Source organism: Siniperca chuatsi, linkage group LG3 (genome assembly GCF_020085105.1).
Source record: "Siniperca chuatsi isolate FFG_IHB_CAS linkage group LG3, ASM2008510v1, whole genome shotgun sequence".
Taxonomy (NCBI): domain Eukaryota; kingdom Metazoa; phylum Chordata; class Actinopteri; order Centrarchiformes; family Sinipercidae; genus Siniperca; species Siniperca chuatsi.
This window is the reverse complement of record NC_058044.1, coordinates 13896042-13923947: the sequence shown is the minus strand read 5'-3', so window position 1 is coordinate 13923947 and position 27906 is coordinate 13896042. Positions and strand designations below refer to the sequence as shown.

At 38.3% G+C, this 27906-nt stretch overlaps 2 protein-coding genes and 1 pseudogene across 4 annotated transcripts; 2 read left to right on the top strand and 1 right to left on the bottom strand.

The window, feature by feature from the left end:
• Positions 1-116: 116 nt before the first annotated feature.
• LOC122872985 lies at positions 117-4897 on the bottom strand (annotated as a pseudogene).
• Positions 4898-11096: 6199 nt separating this feature from the next.
• Positions 11097-20213, top strand: synpo2b (synaptopodin 2b). 3 transcript variants are annotated; one of them, XM_044189177.1, is made up of 4 exons: positions 11097-11799; positions 12664-13985; positions 14094-14708; positions 18418-20213. In XM_044189177.1, exons 1-4 carry the CDS (start codon positions 11112-11114, stop codon positions 18952-18954), a joined length of 3162 nt encoding a protein of 1053 aa, XP_044045112.1. In that variant the 5' UTR covers positions 11097-11111; the 3' UTR covers positions 18955-20213. The 3 variants fall into 3 exon arrangements, with proteins under 3 accessions (XP_044045112.1, XP_044045113.1, XP_044045111.1); XM_044189178.1 differs by lacking the exon at positions 14094-14708; XM_044189176.1 differs by having other exon boundaries at positions 12664-14708.
• A 759-nt stretch (positions 20214-20972) lies between these two features.
• On the top strand, positions 20973-25970 carry myoz2b (myozenin 2b). Its single transcript, XM_044189174.1, has 6 exons — positions 20973-21126; positions 22267-22383; positions 23018-23184; positions 23709-23790; positions 24595-24757; positions 24838-25970. Exons 2-6 carry the CDS (start codon positions 22302-22304, stop codon positions 25061-25063), a joined length of 720 nt encoding a protein of 239 aa, XP_044045109.1. The 5' UTR covers positions 20973-21126; positions 22267-22301; the 3' UTR covers positions 25064-25970.
• The last annotated feature ends 1936 nt before the right edge of the window (positions 25971-27906 follow it).

Here is a 27906-nt window from a genome sequence, read left to right as displayed (position 1 = left end):
TGGGCTGACACATTAATGAAATGTCCCACATACCCTGTACCATGGCAGCAGGACATAATAACTTTAACAAGCATGTCACCATCAAATGTTTAATTCCGATAAAACCAATAGTCATCTTCTCACTTAGTTTAACTTTATTGCCAACTACAAGTAAATGTACAGTTATACTTCTCTTGGCATTCTTCTCCTGTCTATTGTTATTTCAATAATTTATTGGGATTTTAAGAATGTTGAAATGTTAAAATCAACTCATCTTCAACTCTTGAAACTTAAGTAAAAGTAAATTGTATAACAAATAAACTCTAGACAGGCCAATCACTCTCATTATCAATATGTGTGATTTTTATTGAATCTCCTTCCTCGTTGATTGTACCCTGCAATACAGATAAAACTCAAGTTAGTCATTTTATCATGCATGGATTACTGAGTTCGGGAAAGGACATGAACAACAATTTTTATTTTTGACACAGGCAAATGATTAAAACGTAAATTATTTAGGAAGATGTTATGTATAATAAACTGAAATTACGGTTACCTATAACCCACTTGCCTTTGCGAGGTTGACTGGATTATTCTTTAGCAGCGAAGTTCAGTGAGCTTGCTAATTGTTCACTGTAGCTTTAATATTGAATTACATGTAATCTTCCTTTAACACGTTTTCTCTTTACCTTGGTTTCTCAATATCCTCAATGAACTCTGGTAGTTGGGTGTCTAATGTTTCAGGCAGGAATGAAGTCACTAAACCAGACCCAACTGCCACCGCACAGTAAGTGACTGCAGGGAGGAGGTGCCACACGTCCTCCAATAGCATGATGAGCGGAGATATGGACACGCCCAGCCGTGCCACAAACGAGGTGTAGCCTAAACCATTCTGTCTGAAAAATCAAAGCGCTGAGGTTAATGTAAACCTGTAGTACCTGTGGTCACAACAGAATAGAAGATCATTGTCTGTGGTCAAACTTGCTACATGCAGTAAGTTTGTTGTTGACTAACCGTACGACTGTAGGATAGAGTTCAGTTGTGAAGAGGAACATGATCGTGAATGAGGCTTCAGACAGGGCTTTTCCAAGGACTGCCACAACGGTACGAATGACCCACTTATCTGAGGGAAAATGTTTAGATATTTGAAAGAGAATTCTCAGATATATTGACCAAAAACTGAAAATGCATTACAACTAAATGATTAATAAAAACCAAAAATAACCTTTTGCAACAAACATGTTGATGAAGAGACAGAGACCAGTTAACAGCAGGGCTCCCGTCTCACCAGGCCTTCTACCAACTTTCTCCAGGAAGACATATACCACAATCTTCATTGGCATTTCGATGGATGCAAATATTAATTGTGTGAGGTATGGGTTTAGTCCAAAGCCAGTGACATTTAGACTTATCCCATAATATGTAAATGCAACTCCATACCTAGAAAATGGAACAAAGCATTGAAACATTCTGTAGTGACATGCCAATTTTAACCTTAGGATAATTAGTGCAAGGCTGTGACTGTACAAACATGGCTGATATTTTCAGTACTGATAACAGACTCGCAATTACAAGGCATTATAAGCCATTATAGCAGCATAGTGGAATGTTACTGAAGATTCTTTTTCAATCAATAGTTTACATTTACTAGCATTTGATTAACATCACTGACACTGTGTTAAACAAATAGTTAAATACAGTATTTTGGGAAATACACTTATTTGCTTTCTTTCTGAGCGTTAGATGAGAAGATTGATACCACTGAATTCCAAAGCTGGAGCTAGGTGATAATTAGCTTAGCTTAGCATAAACACTGGAAACAAGTGGAAATAGTTAACCTGGCTCTGCCTCGAGTTCAAAATCCACCTACCAACACTTCTAAAGCTCACTAATTAACATGGCTTGTGTAATCCATGCACAAACAGAAATATAAAAGCAAAACTTTGTGGTTTTAGAGGGAGGTGACTTTGGACATAGCCAGGCTATCTGTTTCCCCTTCTTCCAGTCTTTAAACTACTCTAAGCTAGTCGCCTCTAGCTCGGTACTCAATGCACAGACATGAGATTGGCATTGACCTTCTCATCTTAACTCTCAGAAAGTAAGCAAATAAGCATATTTCCCAAAATGCTGAACTATTCCTTTAACCCATCTCATGAAATTGACACTTACCATACTATCCCTGAGCATATAGAAAGCTTCCTAATATTTGGGGTCTTGAAAAGATCTAGCAAAGTGTAGTGCTCATCTATAGTTTCAGCTTGTGCAGATTCCAGTAATGCCTGTGAGAAAGCAAGACAAAAGCAAACAAACACAATCAAACTGTTCAGTCACAACACTTCTGCTCTTCACAGTAGTTTTTTCATTAAATCACTGGGAGATTGTCAGTTAACCAAAGTGTAAACAACATTAAAATGTACCCTGGGTGTGATGGTGGCCATACACTTGGTTCTGTTGTTCATCTCGGCACATTTCATTATGTAATGATGAGCAGCATCTGCCTTCCCCTTTGACAAGAGCCACCTTGCAGACTCTGGTAGCCACCTGAGGCGACAAACATGGTGAGTTCAGTGTCTCATTGACTTCTGATAGGATTTGGCTTTTTATGCTGCAAAGTGTAAAATCTGAAACTTTAATACCTCCAAGCAATGATGGCCAATATCAGGGGTGAGGTCACTGCCAGAATGAGCATCCTCCACTCATTTACATAATATGCAATTCCAGCCAGAATCCAGTTTCCAAGTGTCCAATCTAGACTTATGATCACACCAGAAAAGGTCCTGTATTCAATGCCGAACCATTCAACATCTGGAGAAATGTCAGCACAGATGAAAAGTCAGATCAAAATGTTTTCACATTTCTTAAAACAAAGAAAGTACGTTTTTGTAAAACCAAATGTGAACAAAGACTAAACATCATCTGTTCTCCTCATTTCAGAGGTTAGCGTTGTTTTAGCTTTGGCCTACTTACTTAGAACAATAGCGATGATACTTATTCCTGCGAGTGACATCCCCATAAAAAATCTCATAATGACAAACATCACATACGATGTAGAGAATGCACTCAGGACTGCAAACGTCACGGATGACAAATAAGACACCAACAGCAGCGGCCGTCGGCCAAACCTGGTCATGAAAAGACAAGGTTAAAAGCAACGATTGTGTTCAAAACTACTGAGCTACATCTTGCACATATTTTAAATTCTCAAGACAGATGCAAACAGATGTTCTTGTAATTTGTCTTAAATTGCATTAGTTTAGGTTTCTTTTACTTATTTATGTTTCTTTTACTTATTTTATTGTATATCTCTTTTATGTACACTTTTTGTCTTGTTAACAGGAACCTGCTGTACAACAGTTTTAAACAAGTCAGGCCTGTAACATAGTTTTTAACATTATTATTCTTATAGCCTTATTATCATTATTATCATTGGTATATTATTGTTGTTTGCACACTCTGCTTAAGTTTTAATCTTTACTTTAAACTGTAATGTTCAAATATCTGTGGTAAGTATATGCACCTTATTTTTCTTTGCTGTATCCAAATATATACGTAACGTTGCAACAATCTCTTTTTAAAAATCAAACAGAGAAGCGCTTCAACCTCATCAAATGTGTGCTGGTGCTGGTGGACTCTTAATAGACCAGCTCTTTTCAAAGACTTCTTTATTCAAAAAGCATTAAGCCTAATGTTTTGGCCTTCATTGGCCCCCAAGGCACAGAATAAAGAAAGAATAATGTAAATCAAAGCAACAGAGCCCAAGATATCCTGACTTTTACTCTCTAGTCAAGGTCAAACTTCCATAATGCAACTCAACACTGTCTTTCATTAGATTTCCCTCGTCTTCTAAATCCCCCGTTGTTTCAAACCCCACCACTACAATTTGTAACACAATTTTAAATCTCAAACCCAAGCTGAGATATTTTTTCAGAATTTGGAAAGCTCCTCTAGAACTACAGACGACATTATGCAACTGTTTGGCTGAGTGGTACTCTTCATGACGCTCTTCATGACGAGTGATCTGAACTGCCCCTTTAATCTTATCTGACATTTGTTACAGAGAGGGAGTGACATTTTAGACATATGGAGGACATACTGTGCGTTTTCATTAAAATCTTACCTGTCACTGAGAAACCCAAATAAAGGGGCTCCAAACATAACACCAATGAAGAAAATGGTGGCTGTTGCCTTGTTCATCCCCTTTCTGCTGCACACGAGATCCCACTGCAAAGAAACCATTTAAAGCATTACAATAAGTAATTTTGCAGTTGTCCGTCATGGAAGTTGAAACTGGGCAATTTCACTTGGTCAAAACCACATTTTTCTTACTTTTGCATTTGAATTCAAAATTTAAATTTCAACATTTGATTACAAGACAAATGTCTTTTGTATATGTGAATTATTCTTTTACAAAATACAGATGCCGATGTCCTTAATGTCTGAGGAACATAACATTTGATTAAAACATACACAACATGAAATAATACTATCATGTTTATTGAAGACACTTACCTCTGTTGCCAAAGTAGATTTAAATGTACTGTTGTCATACACCCATCCATTTGACACTCAACAGTAAATGCATCCTCACTACTGTTTGAGCCTGACAGAAGTTGATACTGGGGCTTTGAAAACATCTGACAGGAGCTCAGAGTCCCATCCCGCTCTGCTGGAATACCGACAACCAGTTTCTGTTCCAGAGTTAAATTCCCAAAGACGCCTCCATCATCCAGAGCAATTATGTTACAGTGGTGAGAAGGAACAGCTGCCATGAAGTTATTCAGCAGGAAGTGACATGGCAGAGTAATTCGAGAGAGCATCTGAATCAAGACTAGGTTGATTTGGAATTTTCCAAATCCATTAATTTCTGAAAGTATACTGTCAAATTTCATTTTGCTGTGCTCCTAGAGTTGACAGGAAGCTAAATGTTGTAACAGTAAAGTGAACTTAGGTGATAGAGATTAAACAAGACACATTTACTCGCACCATGTTAATCATTACAATAATCCACAATTTAATGTTTTTCAGCATTTCACTGTACAGAACTGATGCAAAATGGGCTCTGTTGTGATGGTGCAATCACAAAAACCAGCATAAATCACTGTGTAACGTGCACAAGTTCATCAAGAGCATGTCAATGACCATCTGCATTTTTCATTCAAATTGGCACAGGTGAGGTGGAAGATAAATCAGAGGGAATTGGTGATACATCATTTTCCATACTTTTTAAAAGCTGTTTGCTTGGCAAAACTGCCTCGTCAAATGGAGACCAACTTCTCCAAGTAAGAAAGCATTGTTGTCTTGAAGGCTCAGAAAGGCAATATTTAAATATGATACCTGATGATGTGTCTTGTTAAGAATTTGTGCAGATATCGTTACAAAAGTAAAAATTAAAATGTGTCTTACATTTGCCGGGTTGCCTGTGTTTCATTTTTATTTAATCAGATTTTTGTATGTTCACATAAGACAGAAAGGCTATTGCTGCTAAAACTGTGGCTGTTCAGTCTGTTTGAGTTGCTTCAATCAAATTACATTTTTCCAATACTTATGTTTAAATGACTGTCCAGAGACAGTGGTGTGTTTTCTGTCTAAAACATAACTTGCTTATTCACTCGCCACTATCACATGTAACCAAAACTACAGTATCATAGTCATAATTCTGCTGTGTCACATCAAATGTCACAAAAATGCATTTTTCACACAGCTGTTGACCTCTGAGGGGTTGCATTTTCACTCCCCCAGCAAAATCACTACACAAGTTGTTGACGTTTGTTTTCCAAGACTTCACTTCTCTTTATACTACTTCATTTCTGAAATTATCATCAGCATTTCCCACTAGTTTCTGATATTTCATAAAAAGAAAAATCAAGAAAATAAGCATTACTTGCAGCCAACCATATTTAACATACATGCATTTCTGTTTTTAACTAATGTTAGTTCACAATATGCCCAGAAAAAAGGAGGGAAGCCGTCAAATGAAAGACAATTGAATATGCTCAATATGTGCACAAATACAGGCACTGAATAGCATGAAGAACACAGAACAAAGGTTTAGATCAGCATCTACTCTGGATTGTAACATGTTTCAAGCGTGGTGCTCTTCCTCGAGCAGCAGCCAGTTTGCTATATACTAAATGTGTCCTGTCTTGATTCAATTAAATTTAAATAAAATCTGCAGTAACTCACAAGGAAATATAATGGTCTCATTTGCATGAGATACAGTGGCCTTGGCACAACTTCAGTTAGTACAAAGAGTCACTCTCCTTTATCAAGGAGCCAGAGAAATAAATGCATTCATTCAGATCTGGCTTCATAGCTGTACGGACTGTGGGAAGTTCAGGTTAAATGATCTGTCTTACATGCTCAGCACAGCATCAAGACTGCACCAAAGTGATGAATGACCTGAGACTGAACATGAATGATAGGTTTTAGTGAAATACTTTTATATTGTGGGATTAACCTTCGAATGGGGCCATGGGGTCACTAAAACCAAATGCATTCATCTTCCTGGGAACATTAATCACTAAGGAAATAAACAAACATGAAAAGAACAATTTAGAGCAGGAGCAATTGCTTTTCATATACTTAGCTTTCCAGCCAATAATATCTCTTCATTTATTAAGCAGGCTACTTTGTTGCAAGAAAAAACAAAATACAAAACAACTGTTAAATGAATACAAAAGTGCACCATTAATTTAAATCCTATTTAACTGGAAATAATTAACTCAGGTTTAGTTCCATGTACGGGCATCCTGTCAAAGAGAACAGCACTTAACCTCATCTCTTTACTACACAGCAGCTTCATAAAGTGCAATTTTACCATGTATTTTATTAACCATATTTCATAGCCCAATTTGATGATTAATTATTAAATTAACTTGAAACTGTTGCATTTCAAATCACTAAAAATACCTTCAAACTTTTGTAAGGACAAGTTCATTATGTCAGCTGATGATGCTAACTGAGCTGTGTCGGGGGGGGGGCTTACGGGGTTGGGGGCTGGAACACCTTTTCTTCTCTCTCTTTAAATACAGTCACACACATGAATGAACAAGGCTACACAATGAGCAAATTGGTAGGTAACTTGAACATCTGCAACCCATAACAAGTGCTCAGATTCTCTTTTTCCATGGTTATGCACTAAAACCTGCAGGATGGGAAGTCTGCAATGCTGGATATTGACTAACGGGGCATTTTTTGGACAAACGTTTTGTCTTTTACAGTTGCTTCGGGGATGAATAGTGTAAGTAGTGGATGATGTTTGGCAAGTATTTCCTTACTTCCTTCACTCTCTTAATAGCAGATTTCTTGCACCATTTTGTATTAGTGAAGATAAACCAATTTCATTTAGTGAGATTTTCTCATAATCTGCCTGCTATTGGCTTTGATGGAGACCTCTATGTATAGTGATAAAGGAATGGGCTAAATTTAATATCATATCAGTAACATAGTCTTTGTGTGTTTTATTCTTTTTATTGAAATTCTATGGTTCTCTGTTGAACGAGAAACTATTAAACAGCAGGCCACTAACAAACCACTATCACATGTAACCAAAACTACAGTATCATAGTCATAATTCTGCTGTATCACATCACATGTCACAAAATGGCATTTTTCACACAGCTGTTGACCTCTGATGTCTAGGGGTTGCAGTTTCACTCCCCCAGCAAAATCACCAATTATTTCAAGTTGTTTTCAAAGGCTTTCATCTCTCTAACTGCCGCTGCACCGATTTAATTATGGTGTAAATATAATTTAGTAAAACTAATTTGTATACTTATTTATTGCAACATCTATCTGGGTTAATACTGGTCTCAGCTGTATATTCAGTTGATTTTTGTTGTGTTGTAATAAAAAGGTATTTGTGGAGGCTGTTTAAAACATGTGCATGTTTCTCATTAGTGGTTGAAGTAAGACAGTCTAATTATATAATACATGGAAACATCTAATCCGCTGGAGCTCAGTCCTCGTGGAGGTCATCCCCCAGACCAAGAGTTCACTCGTTTGTCAAGGATGCTGACTCCCTGTTTCCATGGCAATGAGTCAACATTCTGAAGTTACTGCCATACTAGGAAACAGAAACTCCTGTAAGGCTTGATGTTGGTTGAGGGTTAAAATGAAGTGGAACCAAGTGTGAAGAGAAGCGTGGGCATGGGACAAAGTGTCCAAGAGTCTGCACCAACAAACCCTGCAGCTGCAAGTGTCACAGGGCCTTTGCATCGTAGCATTGTAAAAATGCAACAAGAGTCATGCAATCTAATGCAATTTATCTGAGGTTTTAACAACCTTCAATCCAGTAATGTCGTACCACATAAAGCCATACAACATGCTGCAAATAAACAATGTGTGCATGAGCTGTGTGTGTGCAGTGATGGATAGTACTGGCATTGCAGTTTATTGCTGAATACTGCTTTTTGTTAACACTGATGTTATGTCACTCCTTATGGAGTTGATCAGGAGCTACAATATCTTACTTTCAGTGTTGGAGGAAGTAAGTAAAAGTACTAATACCACATTGAAAAATACTCTGTTACAAGTAAAAGTATGTAAGTATCAGGAAAATGGAATTTAAAACATTAAAAGTAAAAGTACTCGAGCAGAAAAATGGCCCCTGTGACTATTATACTATTATTCATTATATCATTAGATCGTTATTAGTCACACATTAATGTAAAAGCATTTTACTGTTGTATTTATAACTTTTTTTTGTATAGGACTGCAACTAAAGATTATTTTCATTATGGATTAATCTGCTGATTATTTTCTCGATTAATTGATTGATTGAAATGCCGTCACAATTACCCAGAGCTCAACGTGACACCTTCATAATGCTTGTTTTCAAAATTATTACAAATAAAAATGTTATGTAAGCAAAAATCTTAATTTGTAAAGTATCTAGTAGCTAAAGCTGTCAAATAATTGTAGTGGAATAAAAAATACAATATTCCCCTCTGACATATAATGGAGTAGAAGTAGAAAATAGCATGAAAAGAAAAGACGCAAGAAAAGTACAAGCAACTCAGATTTGTACTTAAGTACAGTACTTCAATTAATGTATTTAGTTACATTCCACCACTGCCTACTGTCCTGTTCAAGGATAAAATTAGTGTATCAAATATATGACACCCAAATATGACCCTGCTAGCTCAGTTTGTAGTGCAGGCATATTTATTTTCTCTGAGTGCCTTTAGTTAAATTATATTTGTAAAGATACTGATGGTGGGCATAGCATTTTTGGTTGTTTATTTCCGCACCAAATCAGCTCATTGAATCATTCGGTTGTGTGTGTATTTGTTTGCAAGGGTGTAGAAAAAAAGTCTAAGGTCGAGTGTTTTTGAACTGTGGAAGGAATCTGTTGAAGGAAGAAAGTTTGTGTCTTCACAGAGACTTAATGCAAGCAGGTTTAAAGGTCCAGTATGTAGGATTTAGTGGCATCTAGCGGTGAAATTGCAGTTTGCAACCATTTGAATACCGCTCTCCTCACCCTTCCAAGCGTATAGGAGAAACTACAGTGGCCTTGACACTCGGGAAAAACGCGAAAGCCACAATCTAGAGCCAGTGTTTGGTATGTCTGTTCTGGGCTACTGTAGAAACGTGGCGGTGCAGCATGGGGGCTTCCATGGAAGGGGACCCGCTCCGTCTGTAGATAAAACCTTATTCTAAGGTAACACAATGATTCTTATATTCATGTGATTATACACTAATGAAAACGTACTTATGAATATTACATTCCATTTCTGCCAATAGCTCCTCCTAAATGTTACACACTGGACCTTAAATCTCCAAAAAATACTCTGACCCTCAGTAGCATTTAAGCTGTGATCAAGCAGCCATGAGAAGAATTTATGTACTTGCACATTATAGCCTCTGACCTTTTTGGCTTACACATACAGTATAATCTGTTTATTGCACAGCTGAAATTAAGGAGTATGTTATAAATATTATGAAAAGATGAATTATAGAGTGCAAAACTTTTTACAGCTCATTACATCTTTTTTTTCTAATCTGGTGAACAATCAAGTGTTGAATGTATGTAAGTGTACTCATGTTGGTCTGCAGTGTTATGGCACCACCTTCCGGTGGATGTTAGAAAATGTTGTGTTGTGCGAGTAAAGGTTTTGGATTCCCTGCTGTTTTCCAAACAGTAGAAGAACCCTGTTCTAAAACCTGGTCTATAGATTAACATTGTGTAGGTACTAACATGAACAATTTAAATTAAATTCTGTTCATATCCATACACTAACCTGAAAAAGGTGTAAGCAACAAAACTGCTAAAATTAATGTCAGTTATGGCTAAAATAATAGAAAAGCATTTTGCACTGGATAATTTAATGTATAGAATAATTTTCTATCAGTGATATTGACTACCAGAATCATTCGAGAGAATCATTTGGTGGTCTATTTGATAGATTACCTGTTGATATAAGTTAACTACAGTAACAAAACAAACACTGGCTTTAAATGAGGGAGTAGGAGGCCTAGTATTTCTACTATGTATAAACCAAATTGTCTCTCAGATTTAGTTCTTAAATGGAAGTGCTGACAGCCATTGCACTGCTGATATTTGTTGCAGTGACAGATGAGAACAGTGAAGGGAAAGAAACCTTGCTGTATAAACAGGAGTTCGGAAAACAGCCACCCAATTGTTTTGATTATGCTCTTGGATGTGAATGCTGTTTCCCCCTTGATATTACATACCATTCCATTTAGAGTGATGGCAGCCCTGATGCAACTGCCACACCAAAGCTGCACTTCCTATTGGGGATAGGAATAACTTAGAGAATTATATGGTAATATTACAAAGTGTACTAGTGTCGAAATCTCTTGATCTGAAAAGTAAACACTTAAATGAAGAGGAGTTATAGTCAATTGCTAAAATATTTCTGCGAGAGCATTGAAGTGTTTACTTTGGCAAATCATTAAATCTAGTGTTTACACTCATGTTAGTCTAAGTGGAGATTATTTTCAGGGGTATTTTCTATAGAAAACATGTAATATTGAAAGTGTGCTAAAATGTCTTATCATTTCATATTCCACCCTTAAAGGGAAAGAGCTCTTTGACCTGAAGCTGTTTGTCTTTGTCTTAATGAAGGTATCATTGGTGACAGCCAGGACATTGTGAAATAGCATTAGACATGGAACCAGAAGCTGAAGACCCAGGCAACAATGATAACTTGGTCCCTTGGTCAGGTTCAGATGGTTCCCAGGAACTTTGTGTCTCTGAGTCCTTCGCAGAGTCCTACTATGAAGATGATGCCAGTGATGCAGAGTTAGACCCTCAACCTGCTCATATCCTGAAGTCTGACCTCGAGTCCCCAGAACACCTTCAATCACATGACTGGGAATCTGCAGGTGAACAACAGTCCCTGCCTGAACTTAGTGGCAGTGATGTGGATGTTGCATACCAAGAAGAGGATGACTTCTACCTTAGTGAATCAAGAGAGTCCATTACAGAGTCTCCTCACATCCAGACCTCACCAACATCACTGTCCCCACACCCAGAGCGCCCTGGCCCTGAGCCTCACGCTGGCCGGATATCACAGCCACATTCCCAGTCCTCTTCCTCCTCTCTTGGCTGTGCTGTTGATATGACCCTGGCCTTGACCCTGACCACAGAACAGCACCCAGGAGCCAGTAATAGGCAGGGCCCAGGGACTGGGAACAGGAGGGTTGAATCCTCAGAGGAAGGAGGGAGTAGTGAAGCACCTCCTGCTTCTGTGTTCTTTGGAATTTCAGACGAGGCTGCAGAGCAGGCAGAGAAGTGGAACTCAGAGTGTGACACAGATCTGTGCAGACCAGACAGGCACAGGGCAAGGTACAGACGTAAGTATCTATCTTCTACCCTTATATTATTATATTCCAGTGGACATATGAAGCTAGTAGTGCGAACTGTACAACATGTAGTAAATGTTTTCTTCTAAATTTAAATTATGTATGATTTATTAATAGATAAGATATAATTTTGTGTTTGCTTTAACGGCAGCCTGAGGTATGAATGAACTTTTGATAATAACCTTAAATTACATTTTATATTTATTGTAATTATTATAGGTGTTATATGAAGCAAGAGACTTCATTTAATCAATAAATAACTTGTGCAAAGCACTATGGGTGCTGGTTATTTTCATGCTGTAACGTGGGTTCTATTTGAGGTGGACTTACAGGGAGAATTCCCACAGCTTTAAAAGTCGGAGCAGGATAAGAATAAAATATGACCATATGATGAGGCAGGCAGAAACAAATTTGACAGACACCAGCATGTGTCTCCCTGGCCTGTCACCCGATCCCTTTTCCAATCGTAAGACTGCAATGGAAAGTGAGCTCCTCACTTTCGTTGCCTCATGGACCCCACAAAGTTAGCTGTAAGTAAATATGATGCTTTTATTAGTGCTTGCTTTAGCAAGGGCAACTTAAAAAATTCTCTTACTTGGTATTAGTGTGCTCACTTCAAATAATAATAATGATGGTTGGTTTCATCTGTAAACTGACATCAAATAATACCAAAGTACTGTATCAAACAAAAACCCCAAATGTTTAGAAAATATAATTGCTCTCTTATATTTAGTTGACTTTACTGAGCATTGATCAGTTACTGTAGCTTCTTACATTTCATTACAGATTTGTATGTTTTCATCTTCCTCACCTCCCTCCCTTCTGTACCTCTCTCTCTCTCTTCCTTTGTCTCAGGGCTTGTTCACAACGAGAGCCAATCAGAAAGACAGGTCAAGGAGACCAAGTCTAAATGTAAGCGAATTGCTCTGCTTCTAACCGATGCACCCAACCCTCAAAATAAGGGAGCCTTGCTGTTTAATAAACGACGCCAGAGGGTCGAGAAGTATACACTTGTAAGTTACGGGACTGGTGAGAACAAGCTTGACAGCGAAGACCAAATAGAGGAGGAAACTGAAGAAGTCCAATCAGCTGGGTATAACTTTGTGGCAACAAGTGAATCTGAGTTTGAGGAGGAGTATTCTGTTTATCACCAGCATCATAATTTAAGTCTGAATTGGGGAAGTGTTCAAGAAATGGAAGCACTACCAGATACAAAAGGGAAGGGTGTTTTGATGTTTGCCCAACGCCGCAAACGGATGGATGAAATTGTATCAGAGCATGAAGAAATGAGGAGTAAAGGATTACCTGTGGAGGCATTAACAGAACCCGAACGTACAGAAGCGCAGAATATTTATGACACTGAGGACATGCATATGCATACTGATCAGTCCAACTACATGGATTCAAATCTCAAGCAGCATGTAGAATACCAAGAAAATATTCAACAGATGAACCACCTATCCAATGTGCCAAAACCCTTGGTGCCAAACAGAACTGCGAAGCCTTTCCTAGGATTTCAAGACAGCAGAACTGCTCCTGTCATGCCTGGTGGCGTCGTTCCAGTGACAAAGAAGCATGAACCGAGATTCAGAGTACCTGTGCCGATTAACACTAACCCACAGGTTTGGTCCCCAACTGGAGACATCATAGCCTCAAGAGATGAGCGAATATCTGTGCCAGCAATCAAGACCGGCATCCTACCAGAGTCAAAACGGAAAGCCACTAAACAGCCATCAACACTTCACCTTCAAAACAAAGGGGAAAGGAGGTCTTATATTGAGTCAGAGGAAGACTGTTTTAGTCTTGGTGCTGAAGCTTGTAACTTCATGCAACCCAGAACAATAAAACTCAAAAATCCCCCTCCAGTTGCCCCAAAACCCACCATCAACCCAACCTGCCCACCTTGGATGAGGAGGAGTCCCTCTGGTGAGCCCTATATTCCACCAAGAAGTCCGGTTTCACAACCTTCTCACAGTCCTCCGGGGCCTCATAGTCAGCATTACTTACCGCAGCAAGATTGGGCTCAGCCTCAACAGATGGCCAACCATTGGGCACCAGATCAAACTCAGGCAACACTTCAAACACCTGCCAATGCCTGGGCTCCAGTCAACTCCTCTTCTCAGCTTCATCTTCAGCCAACCACAAATAGCTGGAGTCAACAGCCGCCAAGATCCCCTGTGAGTATGCACGCCCGCAGTCCTACTTACAGCCCACATCACCCACCTTCACCCTCAAGGAATAAGTCAGACAGTGCTCCACACTCAGTTGCCTCTTGCCCACCACAGGCAGGGAAGTCATTGGTCCACGCATCAAAAGCAACACAGGCTTCTCCAAAGGGTCGAGTCTCAGACAAAGGTATTAATCGAGCTGGTGATGGTCCAACTATGGCGGGAAAAGGAGCAGAGTTGTTTGCCAAAAGACAGTCCCGTATGGAGAAGTTTGTTGTTGATGCTGAAACAGTGCAAGCTAACAAAACAAGATCCCCCTCCCCAACCTTGTCCCTCCCTAACTTCTGGAGGTATTCTTCCAATGTTCGTGCCCCACCTCCTTTATCATACAATCCCATTCTTGCTCCTTTCTACCCTCCATCAGCAGCCAAGCAACTCCCTTCCACAAGCCCCAAAATCAAGCCTAAGACCAAAGAGAAACCTAAAGCACCCTCAAAGCACCTCAACACCTTAGATATTATGAAACATCAGCCTTATCAGTTGGACTCATCACTGTTCAAGTATGATGCAGTCCCTGAGGCCAAAAGCCCCACCCCCAAACCAACTCCAGCATCAAAGTTTGAGCTTACCAAAAGCCTTAAACTTAGATCTGCCCCTTCTCATTCTCCTTATAATACCCCTGATCTTGCTGTTCAAAGCAACGCAGAAGTCCCTGCCAAGTCTCCTGTATCGGTAAGTTCCCAAAATTCTTCTGCCCGCCGAAACACAAGATCAGCTGAGCCTCTTGCAACTGGCAAACGCTTGGATGAAAAGCACACTGTCACATCTGCAGCCCATCACATAAGCAACAAGCAAGCACCAAGCGCCCGACCTGCAAGCACATCCTCCCAGCAGTCATCTATTGGTGACAGCATAGCTTCAGCTTTTTCTCCTGCATCTCTTATTGCTAGAGGTGCACGTCAAATGGCACCTCGTCCAAAATTTTCTGCTAAGAAGCCAGTGGTGACAAGCACACAGTGGAGGCCTGTTGTTGTGCTTCATTAGTTCTAATACTGTATATGGTCATGTTTTGGTGTAGTCAGTACTGAGACGATAGAACACAATTACATCTGCAACTTGGTAGCATCTCAGATGTCTTATTTAACAAGTGGAAATGTATAGACTTTTACACTGTCTAAATGTAGGCCACATCCAAAATCATTTACAATATGCAGCTCTAAGGATATAGTTAGCTGGGAATGTAAGGAAAGCATGAGAAGGCAGTTGAATGTACAGCAAAGCTAGCTTAAAATTGTAAATCAATGGAATATAAACTAAAATAAATAAATAAATAACTTAGAACATTATATCATCTTCCTCAAACTTGGGAGGTGCATGTGTGCTTGAAAAAGGAAATGTGAGACTAAATAATGTTGAGTGATTCTCAGAAAGTGCTGTCACATGTGCAATAATGTGTGCAGAGAGCCTTGTTTAACTAAGGTCTCTAGTTTGAGTTGTTTTTCTTTTGTAAGAAATAAAATTGCATGCATGATGTGCATTTTTATTTAGTAGTAGTCACCACTGACCCCCAAAACTACACACAACAATAATATTTATTAATACATTTATTTATTAAATTCAAATTTAAGTTCAAAATATACTGGGATAACAGTAACTCACTTTACAGAACATTTTTAATTATTTAGTGTGTCTGGGGAGAAACTGTCTATGCACTTCTTTTTTTTTTGGATGCATTCAATTTGCAATTCCTTCAGTCTCATTCCAAACTTTTTTGGCATCACAACAGCTAAAAGCATTAACCCTGATGACTTTAAATGTTTTATGTGGATATATTTTCTGTAATTGTTAGTTATGGCCAGTTATTTAGAAGAGATTTGACTATTCCGCTATTGAGTCACATTACCAGTGGCAACTCAAAGTGAAGATAGGAAGCAATTGTCTTGTTTGTTTTTATGTCTCTGTCTTTCAAACATATCAGTGTTTATTGCACTTTTTGAACTCAGCACAATCATGCAATTAAATGTCTCTTTCCTCCTACTTGTGCACTTCTTCTGTGTGTCATGAGCTTCTATTCTCTTTTCCTGAACTACTGTATTACTACTTTTTCTGAGTCACCCATATTTCCTCCTTCATCTTCCTTGCTGCCTCACACTTTCACACAGAATTTATTCATATTTACTGCACCTTCAGCAATATCAGTTTTCTAAGATTCACTACATTATTGGCTATTTTCAACAATGTATTGCTCATTTTAATATAAAATGGTAAATTGCTGAACATTAACACTGTCACTGACCAGTATGACTATGTTTCAACTTGACCGGACTGATGTGTTTGTTTTCACAGCATTTCCATCAGTCCACCTTTAGCTCTGAATGTGAAAAGTTTGGAACTATGATCTTGGCCCTCAAAAGATTCTCTGCACAGTTTTGTAGGATGGTGCTAATAGTCTATTGAAGGGAAATCCACCCTAAAGCAGAATTTACATTTTGCTATTCTAATGATTTCTTGACAGCAAGTCAGTATCTACTATCACAGTAAAAAGTTACCTGTATTTATAGAAGTATTTTCTCTACATCTAAAGACAGACCGGATTCTGCTCAAGTTTTGAGTATATTCAATAGTTCCTGATTTACTCACTGTGAACACTTCCCCCACAAACCCCACTATGACACACAGCTACACCCACAGCTAGCACAACAACCATGGCTCTGAGTGACAAATATTTTAGTATGGTAACATTTTGTGTTGCAGTAAGTTTCTCTGCTTGCACGAGAAATACAAACAATATTAAATTGAGCGTAAAAATAAACAACAATCATAAAATGTTTTCTTAGCAGAAAAGGATCCGTCAAACACGCCCATGTTAGCTCTGACAACTAGCTATCAATACTTGCTAATGTTATGCTACTCATGTTTAGACTTTAGACGTGGTTAAAAAGAAACATAACATAATTAGATTTAAAGCAATTTTCAAGCCTCAGTTGCATATCCTGGGAATTTGTTCCTTTAGCTGATTTAAACCAAAAGAAGCAACCAACACTAACAGGACTGCAGCAATGTCCTGTGGCGACATGGTTAATAAATGTTTGTATCATACCTTTGCTGCTAAAGGCTGCTAGGTAGATGAGCTAATAATGAGGTGGTCATTGTTCCAACTAACACGTCCAAACTGCAGAAAAGAAAGCCTTTGTTTAGTTGTCAAGCATCCCTGAATATTGATAATTCAAACAAGATGTGTACAAGATTTGGGAAAGTATAGTTTGCAGCTCAGATCAGATACGACTTTAAGGACAACAGCCATGAGTATATTAAAGGCCCTGTACATGCACGGTAAACCCACACAAGTGATTTCACTTCTATTGGCTGATTAGAGGTTTTTTCAGAATGTAGTAAAGATGTATTCATTTGACATCACCCTCTCACATGTTAGCTTTGTTGCACCTGCCAGTGTGGGACAAATAAAACCTTCATCATTCATATTACAGGACATTCTGCGACATCACATAATTACCAGCATTGCTCTGCCCACCTTCTACCTGAGCAGAGGTCTAATCACGTTGGCACAGATAAAGTTCCAAGCAAAGTTTCATAATCTTTGAAAATGTCTTTGATAGTAACATTATCAGTGTACTTATTTTAAATAGCTTGAATAAACAGCAGGTAAGTTCTTAAAACTTATTTATTTTCAGTATTTGTTAATGTCTCAAATGCTGCTTCAAGACATTTACTCGAGATTTTACCCATACATTTATGTCACTCAAATCTTTTTATGGGATTTAAAGGAAAACTCAGTCCCCTAGTTGATCTACAAATCTGATATTTTGAAAGTTATTTTAGACAAAGAAGAAGAAAAAAAGGAAGTGTTTGTGCTGTTGAATCCAGGCTTTTCAAAAGAAAGTGTCAGGTGTGTGTAGCCAAAATCAACAGTCCCATTTCATGGCAAAATTGCCTGCACACTGACAAAAGAAAGTAGAAGAGGTTCTTAAGAAGCAAAATAATCAATTTATTGCAAAGGACCATTGTTAGCACAACTTACAGACCATTCTAGAGACAGAAGTCATTCTAGAGACATAAATAAGCTATCAAACTTACAGCAATGACAAATCAGGAGAAGGGAGGTATAAGGCTTCTTACTTTTTTCACATTGTGTCACTTTTACACATGGAATAAATCGATTCTTTAACATCTTAAGAGCCTCTTCTACTTTTTTTGTCAGTGTGACAGCACTTTTTCTATGATATTGGAAAGTTATATTAGCAAAACTATTATTCATTTGTTTGCACCCCTTTGTTCACTAAAACAGATCATTTAATTTCAAATAAAACATGAATAAACTAGAACATTATTAGTTGCCTGGGCTTCCATGAAGCCAGAGGGTGGCAGCAAAGTCTGCAACACTGCTGTCACACCAGTCAATTAATATGTGCTTATCTTTCAGGGATTTGGTAGAAGCCGCTCCCTGAGCCTGCCCAAGCAACTGAATTTGGTGACTTCTCCTGGACTTCTGTCACCTGTGAGCACACCTGGAATCCAGTCGTCATTTTTACCTGCACAGAGGCAAACATCCTTTCAAGAAAAAGTCTACAAGCCACTGTCCCCGTGGGAGGCAGCATCCAGAAGCCCCATTGGTTCAGTGGATCAGGCCTTTGTGTTTCAGAGCCTCCCGTCATCTCTCGCCTCTAATGTCAAAGCTGCAGGGCACCGCAGATCTCTGCCAGAGCCTCCAGATGAATGGAAGCGCAGGGTGTCTATTGATCCTGCAGCTGTCAGTAAGGGTCATTATTATGCGGCCCCAGCTTTTCAGGCACCATCCATGAGCAGGACATTTTCACCTGAGAAACCAGCCTTCTATGGCCCTCCCTTCAGACCTGCCCAGCCTCTAAGGCCTGCCAGTAGGGCCAGTATTGGATACATGGGACAAGGCTCCAGTCCAACAAACTACTCTCCCTTGTGTGGTGCAGTCCAGAGAAGCTAATACCACTAAGATGAGATCAGACATACATCAGATAATGAGAAATATACTTTTATATTAACATAAATGATAAATGGTGTAGAAGATTATGCAAAGTATATTGAACATGAAAGACAAAAGAGTATATTTTCACTCTACTGTGATGAAAAAAGAGGTTTGTTGTTTGTTGGTTCAAATTTATCCAGTAGGTCTGAGACTTAGGCATATTTTAGACAATTTATTATGTTTGTTTTAAATTGTTAATGGGAGTGATTGATCTCACACCAAAAAACTCTTCATGGTACGAGTGGTCACTTGGTTTGAAGGGCACAACAACTTACTTTAGCTATTGTGCTGTGTTGCTGATGAGATATTACCCTGCTAAGCAGTGATGGGAGATTTTGCAGTTGTTTCTAAGGGATTATTTCAGAATCATTAGGTTGTAGTAGTCATTTAGTACAGAAGTGGACCACTGCAGTCAAGAAAAGTATTAAGTGTTAGCAAAGTGTTATGAGAGCTAAAGTGAAAGTGTAGCAGATGAAAGAAATGTTGGGTAGACTGCTTTTTTTTAAAAAAGCGGAGTGGTGTTGCTCACTGAAAATGCCGGTAATTTTGACATTGTTGGTTATAAATATTTGGTGAGAAATATGGCACTTTAAGAAATCTTATGTGTGGCTTTTCAGTCATGTAGCTTTAAAACTCACTGTGGCTTTGTGATGACTTGTGCAGGGTGACGATGCTTCTTCCACAATTCTTTCACATCTGAATATTTCATAAAGCGATTACAGAAGTTACTCATCTTGTTTTAATCTGTCTATTCTCTCACTACAATTGCAGTGGCGATGGGAAGTATATTCAAAGAGTGAACATTTCTATTAATCTGTAGCACTTTCTATTGACTGCCAATTACATACATACCATATCTGCTCCAAGGAAGCTACAGTGCATTTTTAGGAAAGCAGCAAACTTGCAATAAGCGTTGTACCTTAACATTGACCTAAATCAAACAGATGACCTACATGTGAGATGTAAAATGGATATAAGCTTTTTTTGCTATTATATATAAATGTTGCATGCATACATTCATGAAGTATCCCACCTTTGATCGTACACTGTGTGGTGTTATAGTGTAAACATCAATATGACTGATGTAGCCGTGTTTCTCGCCTATCAGGCTAAAGTTGTTGGGCTTTTACCCTGTGTGTGACGATTTTCTTGAGTAAAATGTTATTTTTTGCACCTTTTTAAACACAAACAGAAAGATTAAAAGACATGAAAAAGCATTAAGTCTTAAAAGTGTTTTTTTGGCTTTAATTCTACTTTAGTACACTGACATCATGCTTTAATTCAAAAAGTAAGCATTTTAGTGCAGATGAACACTGTTTTTGATTCATTCTCTGATTATTTGTTACATTTCTTCATTTATTCAAATACAATGCATATGAATGTTATAAACAATAACATGCAGTTAATACTCATTAAAAATCGGTAGATTTCCATAACAAAGTGTTCTTCTCTCATGTATCAACAGTATATTTTTTTCACAGGAGATTAAATGTTCAGTATGTCTTAAATATGACAACAGGTTTCGCTGCCAGGGTAATGACCTTGAAGCTGCTTTATAAAAATCTTTTTGGCTGACCACCATCTCAGGGATGAGACTACACTTCCCTTAAACACCCCTCGCTGATCTGTATATCATTATCCAAAGTCAGCAAACACATAATAACAGTAATACAACTCAGTTTGAAGAGACCAGTACACAAGGAGCAGCTGTGCCCAGTATTAACGACCTCTCTAACTTGAAGCCTTGAAGGTTACATCAACCCACAGAGACTGCTGACTTTGAAGACTCAACACAAGGAATGGAATATGTCTCTGGAGGGGACTCCTTCCTTCAAAGAACATCAATGGGCATGTGTGTGTTGTCCATCCTCTCCCCTCTCTCTCTCTCTGGTAGCTATCCTTGCCCCATGGTGTTTGAGAGTGGTTTTGAGTGTTTGGCAGGTTAAATTTAGCCTATTGATGTAAGCTGCATTCCATTCACAACAGACACAGAGACACACTCACAGTTTGGCTTTAGTGTTCGGGAGTGTGAAGATCAGGGAAGATCAAACTACCTACAGTAGGTTGACCCCTGAGCCTCTGTGTCTCCCCTTCAAGGATACAGGTTGCACACTAGGGACACCATCACAGGTACGGACAAGCCTCGTCAGGGTGTATTTTGTGAATGTGTGGTACATTTAAATTCTATTGGAGTTACGTTAGAACATAAGAGAAAGTCACTGTATTGTGAAAAAATAAATTTGGTTGCATCTAACTAACATTTGTATTTTCTAGGAATTGTAGGAGTCACTTTCTTATGACCTTATGGAAATGCAACATTTGACAGATTATGAGTTAATCTCATAAATTTCTTTCTATCTTTAGAATTATATTGCTTTGCTTTCTCTTTAGTTTGCATGGAAATCATTTTAAAATTGTAACAAATATAAAGTCAGCAGATGGGCCCAATTGAGTTATTTAAGATTTTTTAAAGAAGTATATTTAGAGTCATACCATCTAGCATCATGTTGTGCATTTGACAACAAAGCAAAACTAAAAATATGGCCACTGCAAATGTAGGAAGGTTATTTCGGATATTATGTTGGAGCACTGTTTTTTTTGTACCGCTGGAACAAACTTGATATTCACCCTTGACCTTTACATAGGTAATTTATCTTGTGACAACATTAAAGGGAGATGCCACTAACATCAGCTCACGTACTCAAAAATTGATCCAGTGACGAAGCCAGATTTAAGAATTACGTTTGGTACCAATGCAAGTACAATGGGGCTTTAGGATTATGCAATACATTGTAATCTGTTAAATGTAACCTCTAAAGAGATGATTACAACATGACAAACACTGATATGGCAGATTTATTTGATGTGGCACTTTCCAAATCATCTTCAAATTACAATAGGTGCTGACACCAAATGGGAGATAGACTTTATAGACTCAAAAAACTATGTATGTTGTACTAGTACATTATGCAACAGAAAAGAATAGGACAATTAATATGTCATCATCATAAGAAAGTCTCTGTGTATCCTATGTTTTATTCTGTCCTGTCTGTTTCATATTGACAATAATACAACAGATTCAGGGGTTTTTCTCTGACAACTGATGAAAGATGACACTTGCACACCAAATAGCAAACTCTGTGTTTAGCTGTAACCTGTCAACGTATGGGCTAGCACTGATCTTCTTTGGGGTCAAAGTGTTAGGAATAAAACACCTTCTTTATAACTTGGACAGAACAACTACATTCTGTGTCCTGTATGTGTTTCCAGTACTCCTGCGTTCTGCCAACCTTGCCAAAGCCACAATGTCACAATACTGTACAATGCCAGCTGGAGAGAGGAAGAAGCGTGCAGCAGCTATTTGCCGAGAAGTCCATGGTACCAATGGTATGATGTTAGAGTTGAGGCTCAGTGGACAAATACACTTTTGCAAGAGAATGACTATTCTGATCTGGGTTCAAAATGTCAGGGCTACACTCCAGCACTTACCATAAATAAGCTAATGGGATGATTTAATACCTATGGTGGCTAATCCTTTGTCGTTGTCCTTTTCAAAAGTCTATTTCTGGAGAGGGGAGGGGAAGTTGTGAGGGCCAACTGTGTAGCTGTTTGGATAACGTGAAGGTCCGTGACAGCTGGGGTACATTCTGTCTGTAGTGGTGGATGAGGAAGCATTATGTACATCCAAAACTAATTCTAAGTACATTGATAACTCATTTTCCATGACAGGCCTTAAATGGAAAATATTAATTTTGTGACACCTTTGATGTAATTTGTGGACCCTCCCTTAGACCTGTTCAGCTGACAACATAATATTAGGGGAGATTTCTGCATGTATATTTATATTCTGTATTTTCCAGCACTAAAATTTACCATGACTGAATGATACATGTTAGCATAAGCACGTGTTTCAGCAAAAAATTAATATACTGCTATTAATGATTGTCTATTAAAGCTGCATCTTACACAGATTGTTTTCTTCCTCTACATCTTCTTTTCCCTCAACTTTGTTGCCTGACAGGTGAGGTAATGGATCTCGGAAAGAAGCTCAGCACTCCTAAAGACATTATGTTGGAGGAGTTATCATTGCTTTCCAACAGAGGTTCCCGGCTTTTCAAAATGCGCCAGAGGAGATCTGACAAATATACATTTGAAAGTATCCAAAACGAGGCAAATGCACAGCTCAATGTAAGTCAGCTTGTTTGTGTCAGTCAGTCACTTCATATGTTTGAATAACTGCATATAGTGAACGCTTCAATTCCATCCTCTTGCACAATATTCACTATCACTATCTGGAGTTCTGGCATTAGCGCTGTTTGCATGAAAATGTGCAAAATTGTCTGTGTATTACTCATCAAGCAAATTTATCAGGAAATATGCTCTTGAAAAAAAGTGTTACAACACATGGACGATAACGAAGACATGTGCCTCGTGCCTTTTGCATCCTCCAGCCAAATCTTCTGAGAGGCTGCTCAGGCACTTTGCTGAGGGGCTGCTCCCCTGTTTATCAGTGACTGCTGATGTGTTTCTGTGTGTGTGTGTGTGTGTGTGTGTGTGTGTGTGTGTGTTTGTGTAGATATGAGTGTTTGTGTGCGTATGTATCTTGAGTGCCTGGAAGACAAGAGCAGCTACAGATGTGCCAACTTTATGTTTTGTTGCTCAGTTGATAACCAAAACTCCATACGTGTGCTGTACTTTATTCTGTTTTGCAGAATGATATATTCCACACTGTGGAAATTAAAGTAGATGCACCAGCTGATGGAAATACTGCTAATCCAGAAAGCACTGTTTCAGGTAATTATGCTGTTCAATTAGTGAGGCTGTTTATGTTGAATCCAATGTGGAGCATTAAGATGTACAACATTAGTCAGGATTTTAATATAAAAAAATCATAATCATATGTAACAATAAATGTGCTAACATTAGCACTATAAAGATTTGGTCATTGAAAATCATTCCTATAGCTACCATTTCTTCCACTGTTAAACTAAAAAAATAGGCCATTGTGCTGCACAGTCAAATAACAGCGACTGATAATGTAATGCTGTCATAATAATGACAACTGGTAACATACAGTCATAACAGCTGTTCTTGTCTTATGGCGACTAATTTGAGTAGCTTGACATCATGTACTGTATGTAACTATGATTAATTACTGTATACAACCTGAGCAGCTTTAAATGCTTTATTTTATTTTATTTTATTTTATTTTATTTTATTTTATTTTATATTTCAATGGCCAACAGAGCCCTGTGCTTATTCTAAAATGCTCCAGTAGGGTGTCCTCTCATGTCGACACATTATATGAGTGCACACTTCAACTATGTGCTATTTTAAGGCCTCAGATCACATTGATGGACAACTCAGTCTGCCTGTGTAAGTGTTCCCTAAGCACAGTCTCTATTCATAATCCTATCCACTCCTAAACTTTAGCCTCCAACAAAAAAAGGCTTAAGAAAACAGTTCAGCATTAACCTGTAACTGCAAACCAAACTGTCAGATCATTCTGCTGCAATGTTGGGACAATCCTCCACAATATGATCTCCTGCTGACATTTTTCTTTCGGTGTGCCTCTATGTTTTGCTTGCTCCTTGACAGACACAACTGCAGAGAAGATAAATGCCACAGCTATGCCCAAGTCCTACCACTCTCCGTGGGAACAGGCGATCCTCAAAGACCCTGACCTCGCTGAAACTCTCAAACTGACAATGCCAGCACCAGACCCACGACCAGAGCTTCCTGGGTACAAATGCTTTAACCGGTGAGAAAACTATGACCACATTTTAGTGAATTAGTACAGAGCACAACAAGAGTACCATTCACACTTGATGTCAATTACAGGGTTGCCACACCTTTTGGTGGCTTTGACAAATCTCCCAGAGGAATAACATTCAAGCTCCCTGAGGTGTCCCTGAACCCGCCCAGTTACCCAGAGCTGCAGGAGCCGGGGATGAAGCGGCCCACCTTCAACAGGACAGCCCAGGGATGGATATCTGAGGGCACTCATCTGATCCTACCCACTGTTACCCTGGAGCCCATCAAAGTCCCAGAGTCTGATGATCTGTAGATGCTTTTACTGAATGTAATCTGGCAACATGATGTTGGCTGTAGTGTTTTGGCTCCGCCTGTGATGACGGCAAAACAGTCAGTTAGTGGCACAGTCACAATCCCTTACCAATATTTTGGATTTCTCCCATGCAATGGACACAAAATGATTCATGCATATGTTGACTAGTGAGTTTGGTGTACACCAAAGAAAGTCATGTAAATAGCAAAAGGAATGTGCTATACATAACTCAAGAAGAATTTTCACTGATACTGAAAGCAAAACTGTACATTTTATGAATGTTCAAATGAATTGATGAATATGTAATGTAAATAAAGAGAGCAACTTATTTATTGATGGCACACAACTGGAACATGCAGTAAGTTATATTTAGTTATCATTGGTAACCAGTATTTCAATGATATCCACTGTAAAGAGTTATGTTACAGAAAAATACACAAATAAACTGATAATGTTCATTGCTATTTATTTATCATCACATATGGAGATCTAATCTAAATAAAAACTTCATGTTAGAGCAAGAAATGCAGAAAATACAAATAAAGATTAATTAAGCTATTAATTAAGTTCATATAAAATTCAACACTAAAAATAGCTTAAAAAGAAAGATTTGTAAAAATATCTGTTTTATGTCCAGGTCCTGTACTCTCCATAGATGATTTATTGTTGACTGTTGAAAAAGAAGAAATTGTATTGAAACTAAGAAACATTTTATCTTGAGGTCACAACAACCTGGCAAGAAGACTCTGAGAAGAGGGTGGAATAACACTAAAGAGAAAATGTAAATGTTTGTTCTGGATTGTTTCTAGTCACAGAGGGACTAAAAACCTGTAACTTTTCAGTGTCACTACCTACAGTAGCAATACTGTGTATGAGTAAAAAATACACTGAATGTCTGTGAGTGATATTTGATGTTGAGCTTACTGTGTTTCCGAAGAATTTAGCTGAAAACATTCAAGCTGCATGCTTTTACTTCTCTTCTGTACTTGATGTATCTTACTTCTAATACAGTTTAAGTGTACTGCCTTCTTATACACACTCATACATAATGTAAATTGTATGTTTAATAACTAACTTTATGCTCAGCATTTTTGTGCTTCTGGATGTAACTGCACATACACTTTGGATGAGGGACCAATTTTCAAACTCTTTGCCTTTCAGACAGCTGAAGAACAGAGAGGGGGAGATAAAGGAGAGAAAACTCTGGCAGGATTGAATTCAAGGCCAGTGAGAACTCAAAAGCAAACTTAACACATGACTATAATTTCTCCAAAACCTTAGTTATCCAAAGAGTTTGCATGCCGTTCACACAGAATGATGTTTCAATTCCATAGAGTATCTACACAGAGAACAGTATCTGACACTGACCTCTCAACATGGGTGTACTGTAAGTTGGGAGCAGTCTTTCTGTGACAAAAGTCTAAAAACCTGACAATAATAGAACTAACTGAACTAAAACTACTGTATAAACTCTAACTGCCCTTATAGCCACTGATTTGGTTGGTAAAGCGTAGATATTTATAGTCGCTGGGAGTCTATCAAAGTCCCTTCCTCAGAAAGGCTGAACTATTACACACTGGAAACTGGAGAAAAAAAAGAAAGAACAAAACAGATACAAAAAAACCTGACTCTAAAAGTAACCTAAAGAACGGTTGAGTTTGACAGCTCATCTGAACAGAACTCAGCTGTGCAACATTTAGAAGGAGAAATGTGAAGCCTTATTTTTTTCTTCTTTATTCTTTTTTATAAATAATACCAAAAACTCTTCATGTGTCTCAAGGGAGGTTTCAGTGCTACTGCTGGAGCCAAGATAGGATCAGAGAAATGCTATACTGTATTTATACACACATGTCCATCCCACAGACTGCATGGTCCATACTTTGTTCCATATGTTCGCTCAAGTATATAGCGTTGAATATATCAGGATGTGTATGAAAATATTGGTAATGTCTTATTTGAACTTTCTACAGTCACAGTTACAGTGAAATGTTTTTCTCTCTGATTGTGAAGATTTGTCTGTTTCAGGACTTAAGATCAGTGAGAACTTCTCACTCATTCACTCATGAAGAGTGAATTTACGCTATTTTTCACAGGCTGGCACGCACACACACACGTGCACATACAGTGCTGTAAATAATCTACTAGGATCCATTGTACACACAGTATTTAAAGGGAGTGAGAAAAGCAGCTGCTGATGAACACTTGGCATGAGGAGGGTAAACATCCTGTTCACTGCATCATCAAATCACCCATTTTATTTTATTTGTAAAATGAATCTGAAAATCGAAGTCAGACTTATCGGTGTATTGCTGTATATGTACGCAAACATCTGTATATTGCTGTATATGTACGCAAACATCACACATCACGCAAACATCACACTAAAACTTTGTTCTATTTTGGACAGATCCACTTTCACAAAAAACTGGAAGAGAGACACACCAATGATTTTTGCTGACACTGGCTTGTGTGCACCATCAGCCTCTTTTAGTTGTCCTGTCTCAACTTAAAACCTGCTCAGCTCTGCAGGCTTTTCCCCTTCCAGGCCCTCCATCTGCCCCGATTTCTGTGATTCCATGTCCTGTTTACTGCAGCACGAGAGTCACAGAGTTAGAAATGCAAGATTTATTGTATTGCTATTTGAAAAAAAGATTGCCTAATATTACCTGTTATTTGCACCAGTGTAACAAATGACAAGAAAGAGGAGGAAAGCATGACAACTTTTTTGTCCAGTGTGGCTTGTTGTGGCAATTGTGGCATATTTACACATTCCTTATTTCACTTGGACTCCAAATCCAAATATAAAACTGTATTCTGTTCTGTTGTTTGACATTTAAGTGAGA

Excerpts from the sequence above, each read along its gene's own strand:
- synpo2b (XM_044189176.1), top strand. The coding sequence starts at position 11,112 with ATGGAACCAGAAGCTGAAGACCCAGGCAACAATGATAACTTGGTCCCT. Across the intron at positions 11,800-12,663 it reads GCACAGGGCAAGGTACAGAC|GGCTTGTTCACAACGAGAGC; the intron begins GTAAGTATCTAT and ends CCTTTGTCTCAG. Across the intron at positions 14,709-18,417 it reads CTGCCAAGTCTCCTGTATCG|GGATTTGGTAGAAGCCGCTC; the intron begins GTAAGTTCCCAA and ends CTTATCTTTCAG.
- myoz2b (XM_044189174.1), top strand. The coding sequence starts at position 22,302 with ATGTCACAATACTGTACAATGCCAGCTGGAGAGAGGAAGAAGCGTGCA. Across the intron at positions 23,791-24,594 it reads TCCAGAAAGCACTGTTTCAG|ACACAACTGCAGAGAAGATA; the intron begins GTAATTATGCTG and ends GCTCCTTGACAG. Across the intron at positions 24,758-24,837 it reads GGGTACAAATGCTTTAACCG|GGTTGCCACACCTTTTGGTG; the intron begins GTGAGAAAACTA and ends TGTCAATTACAG.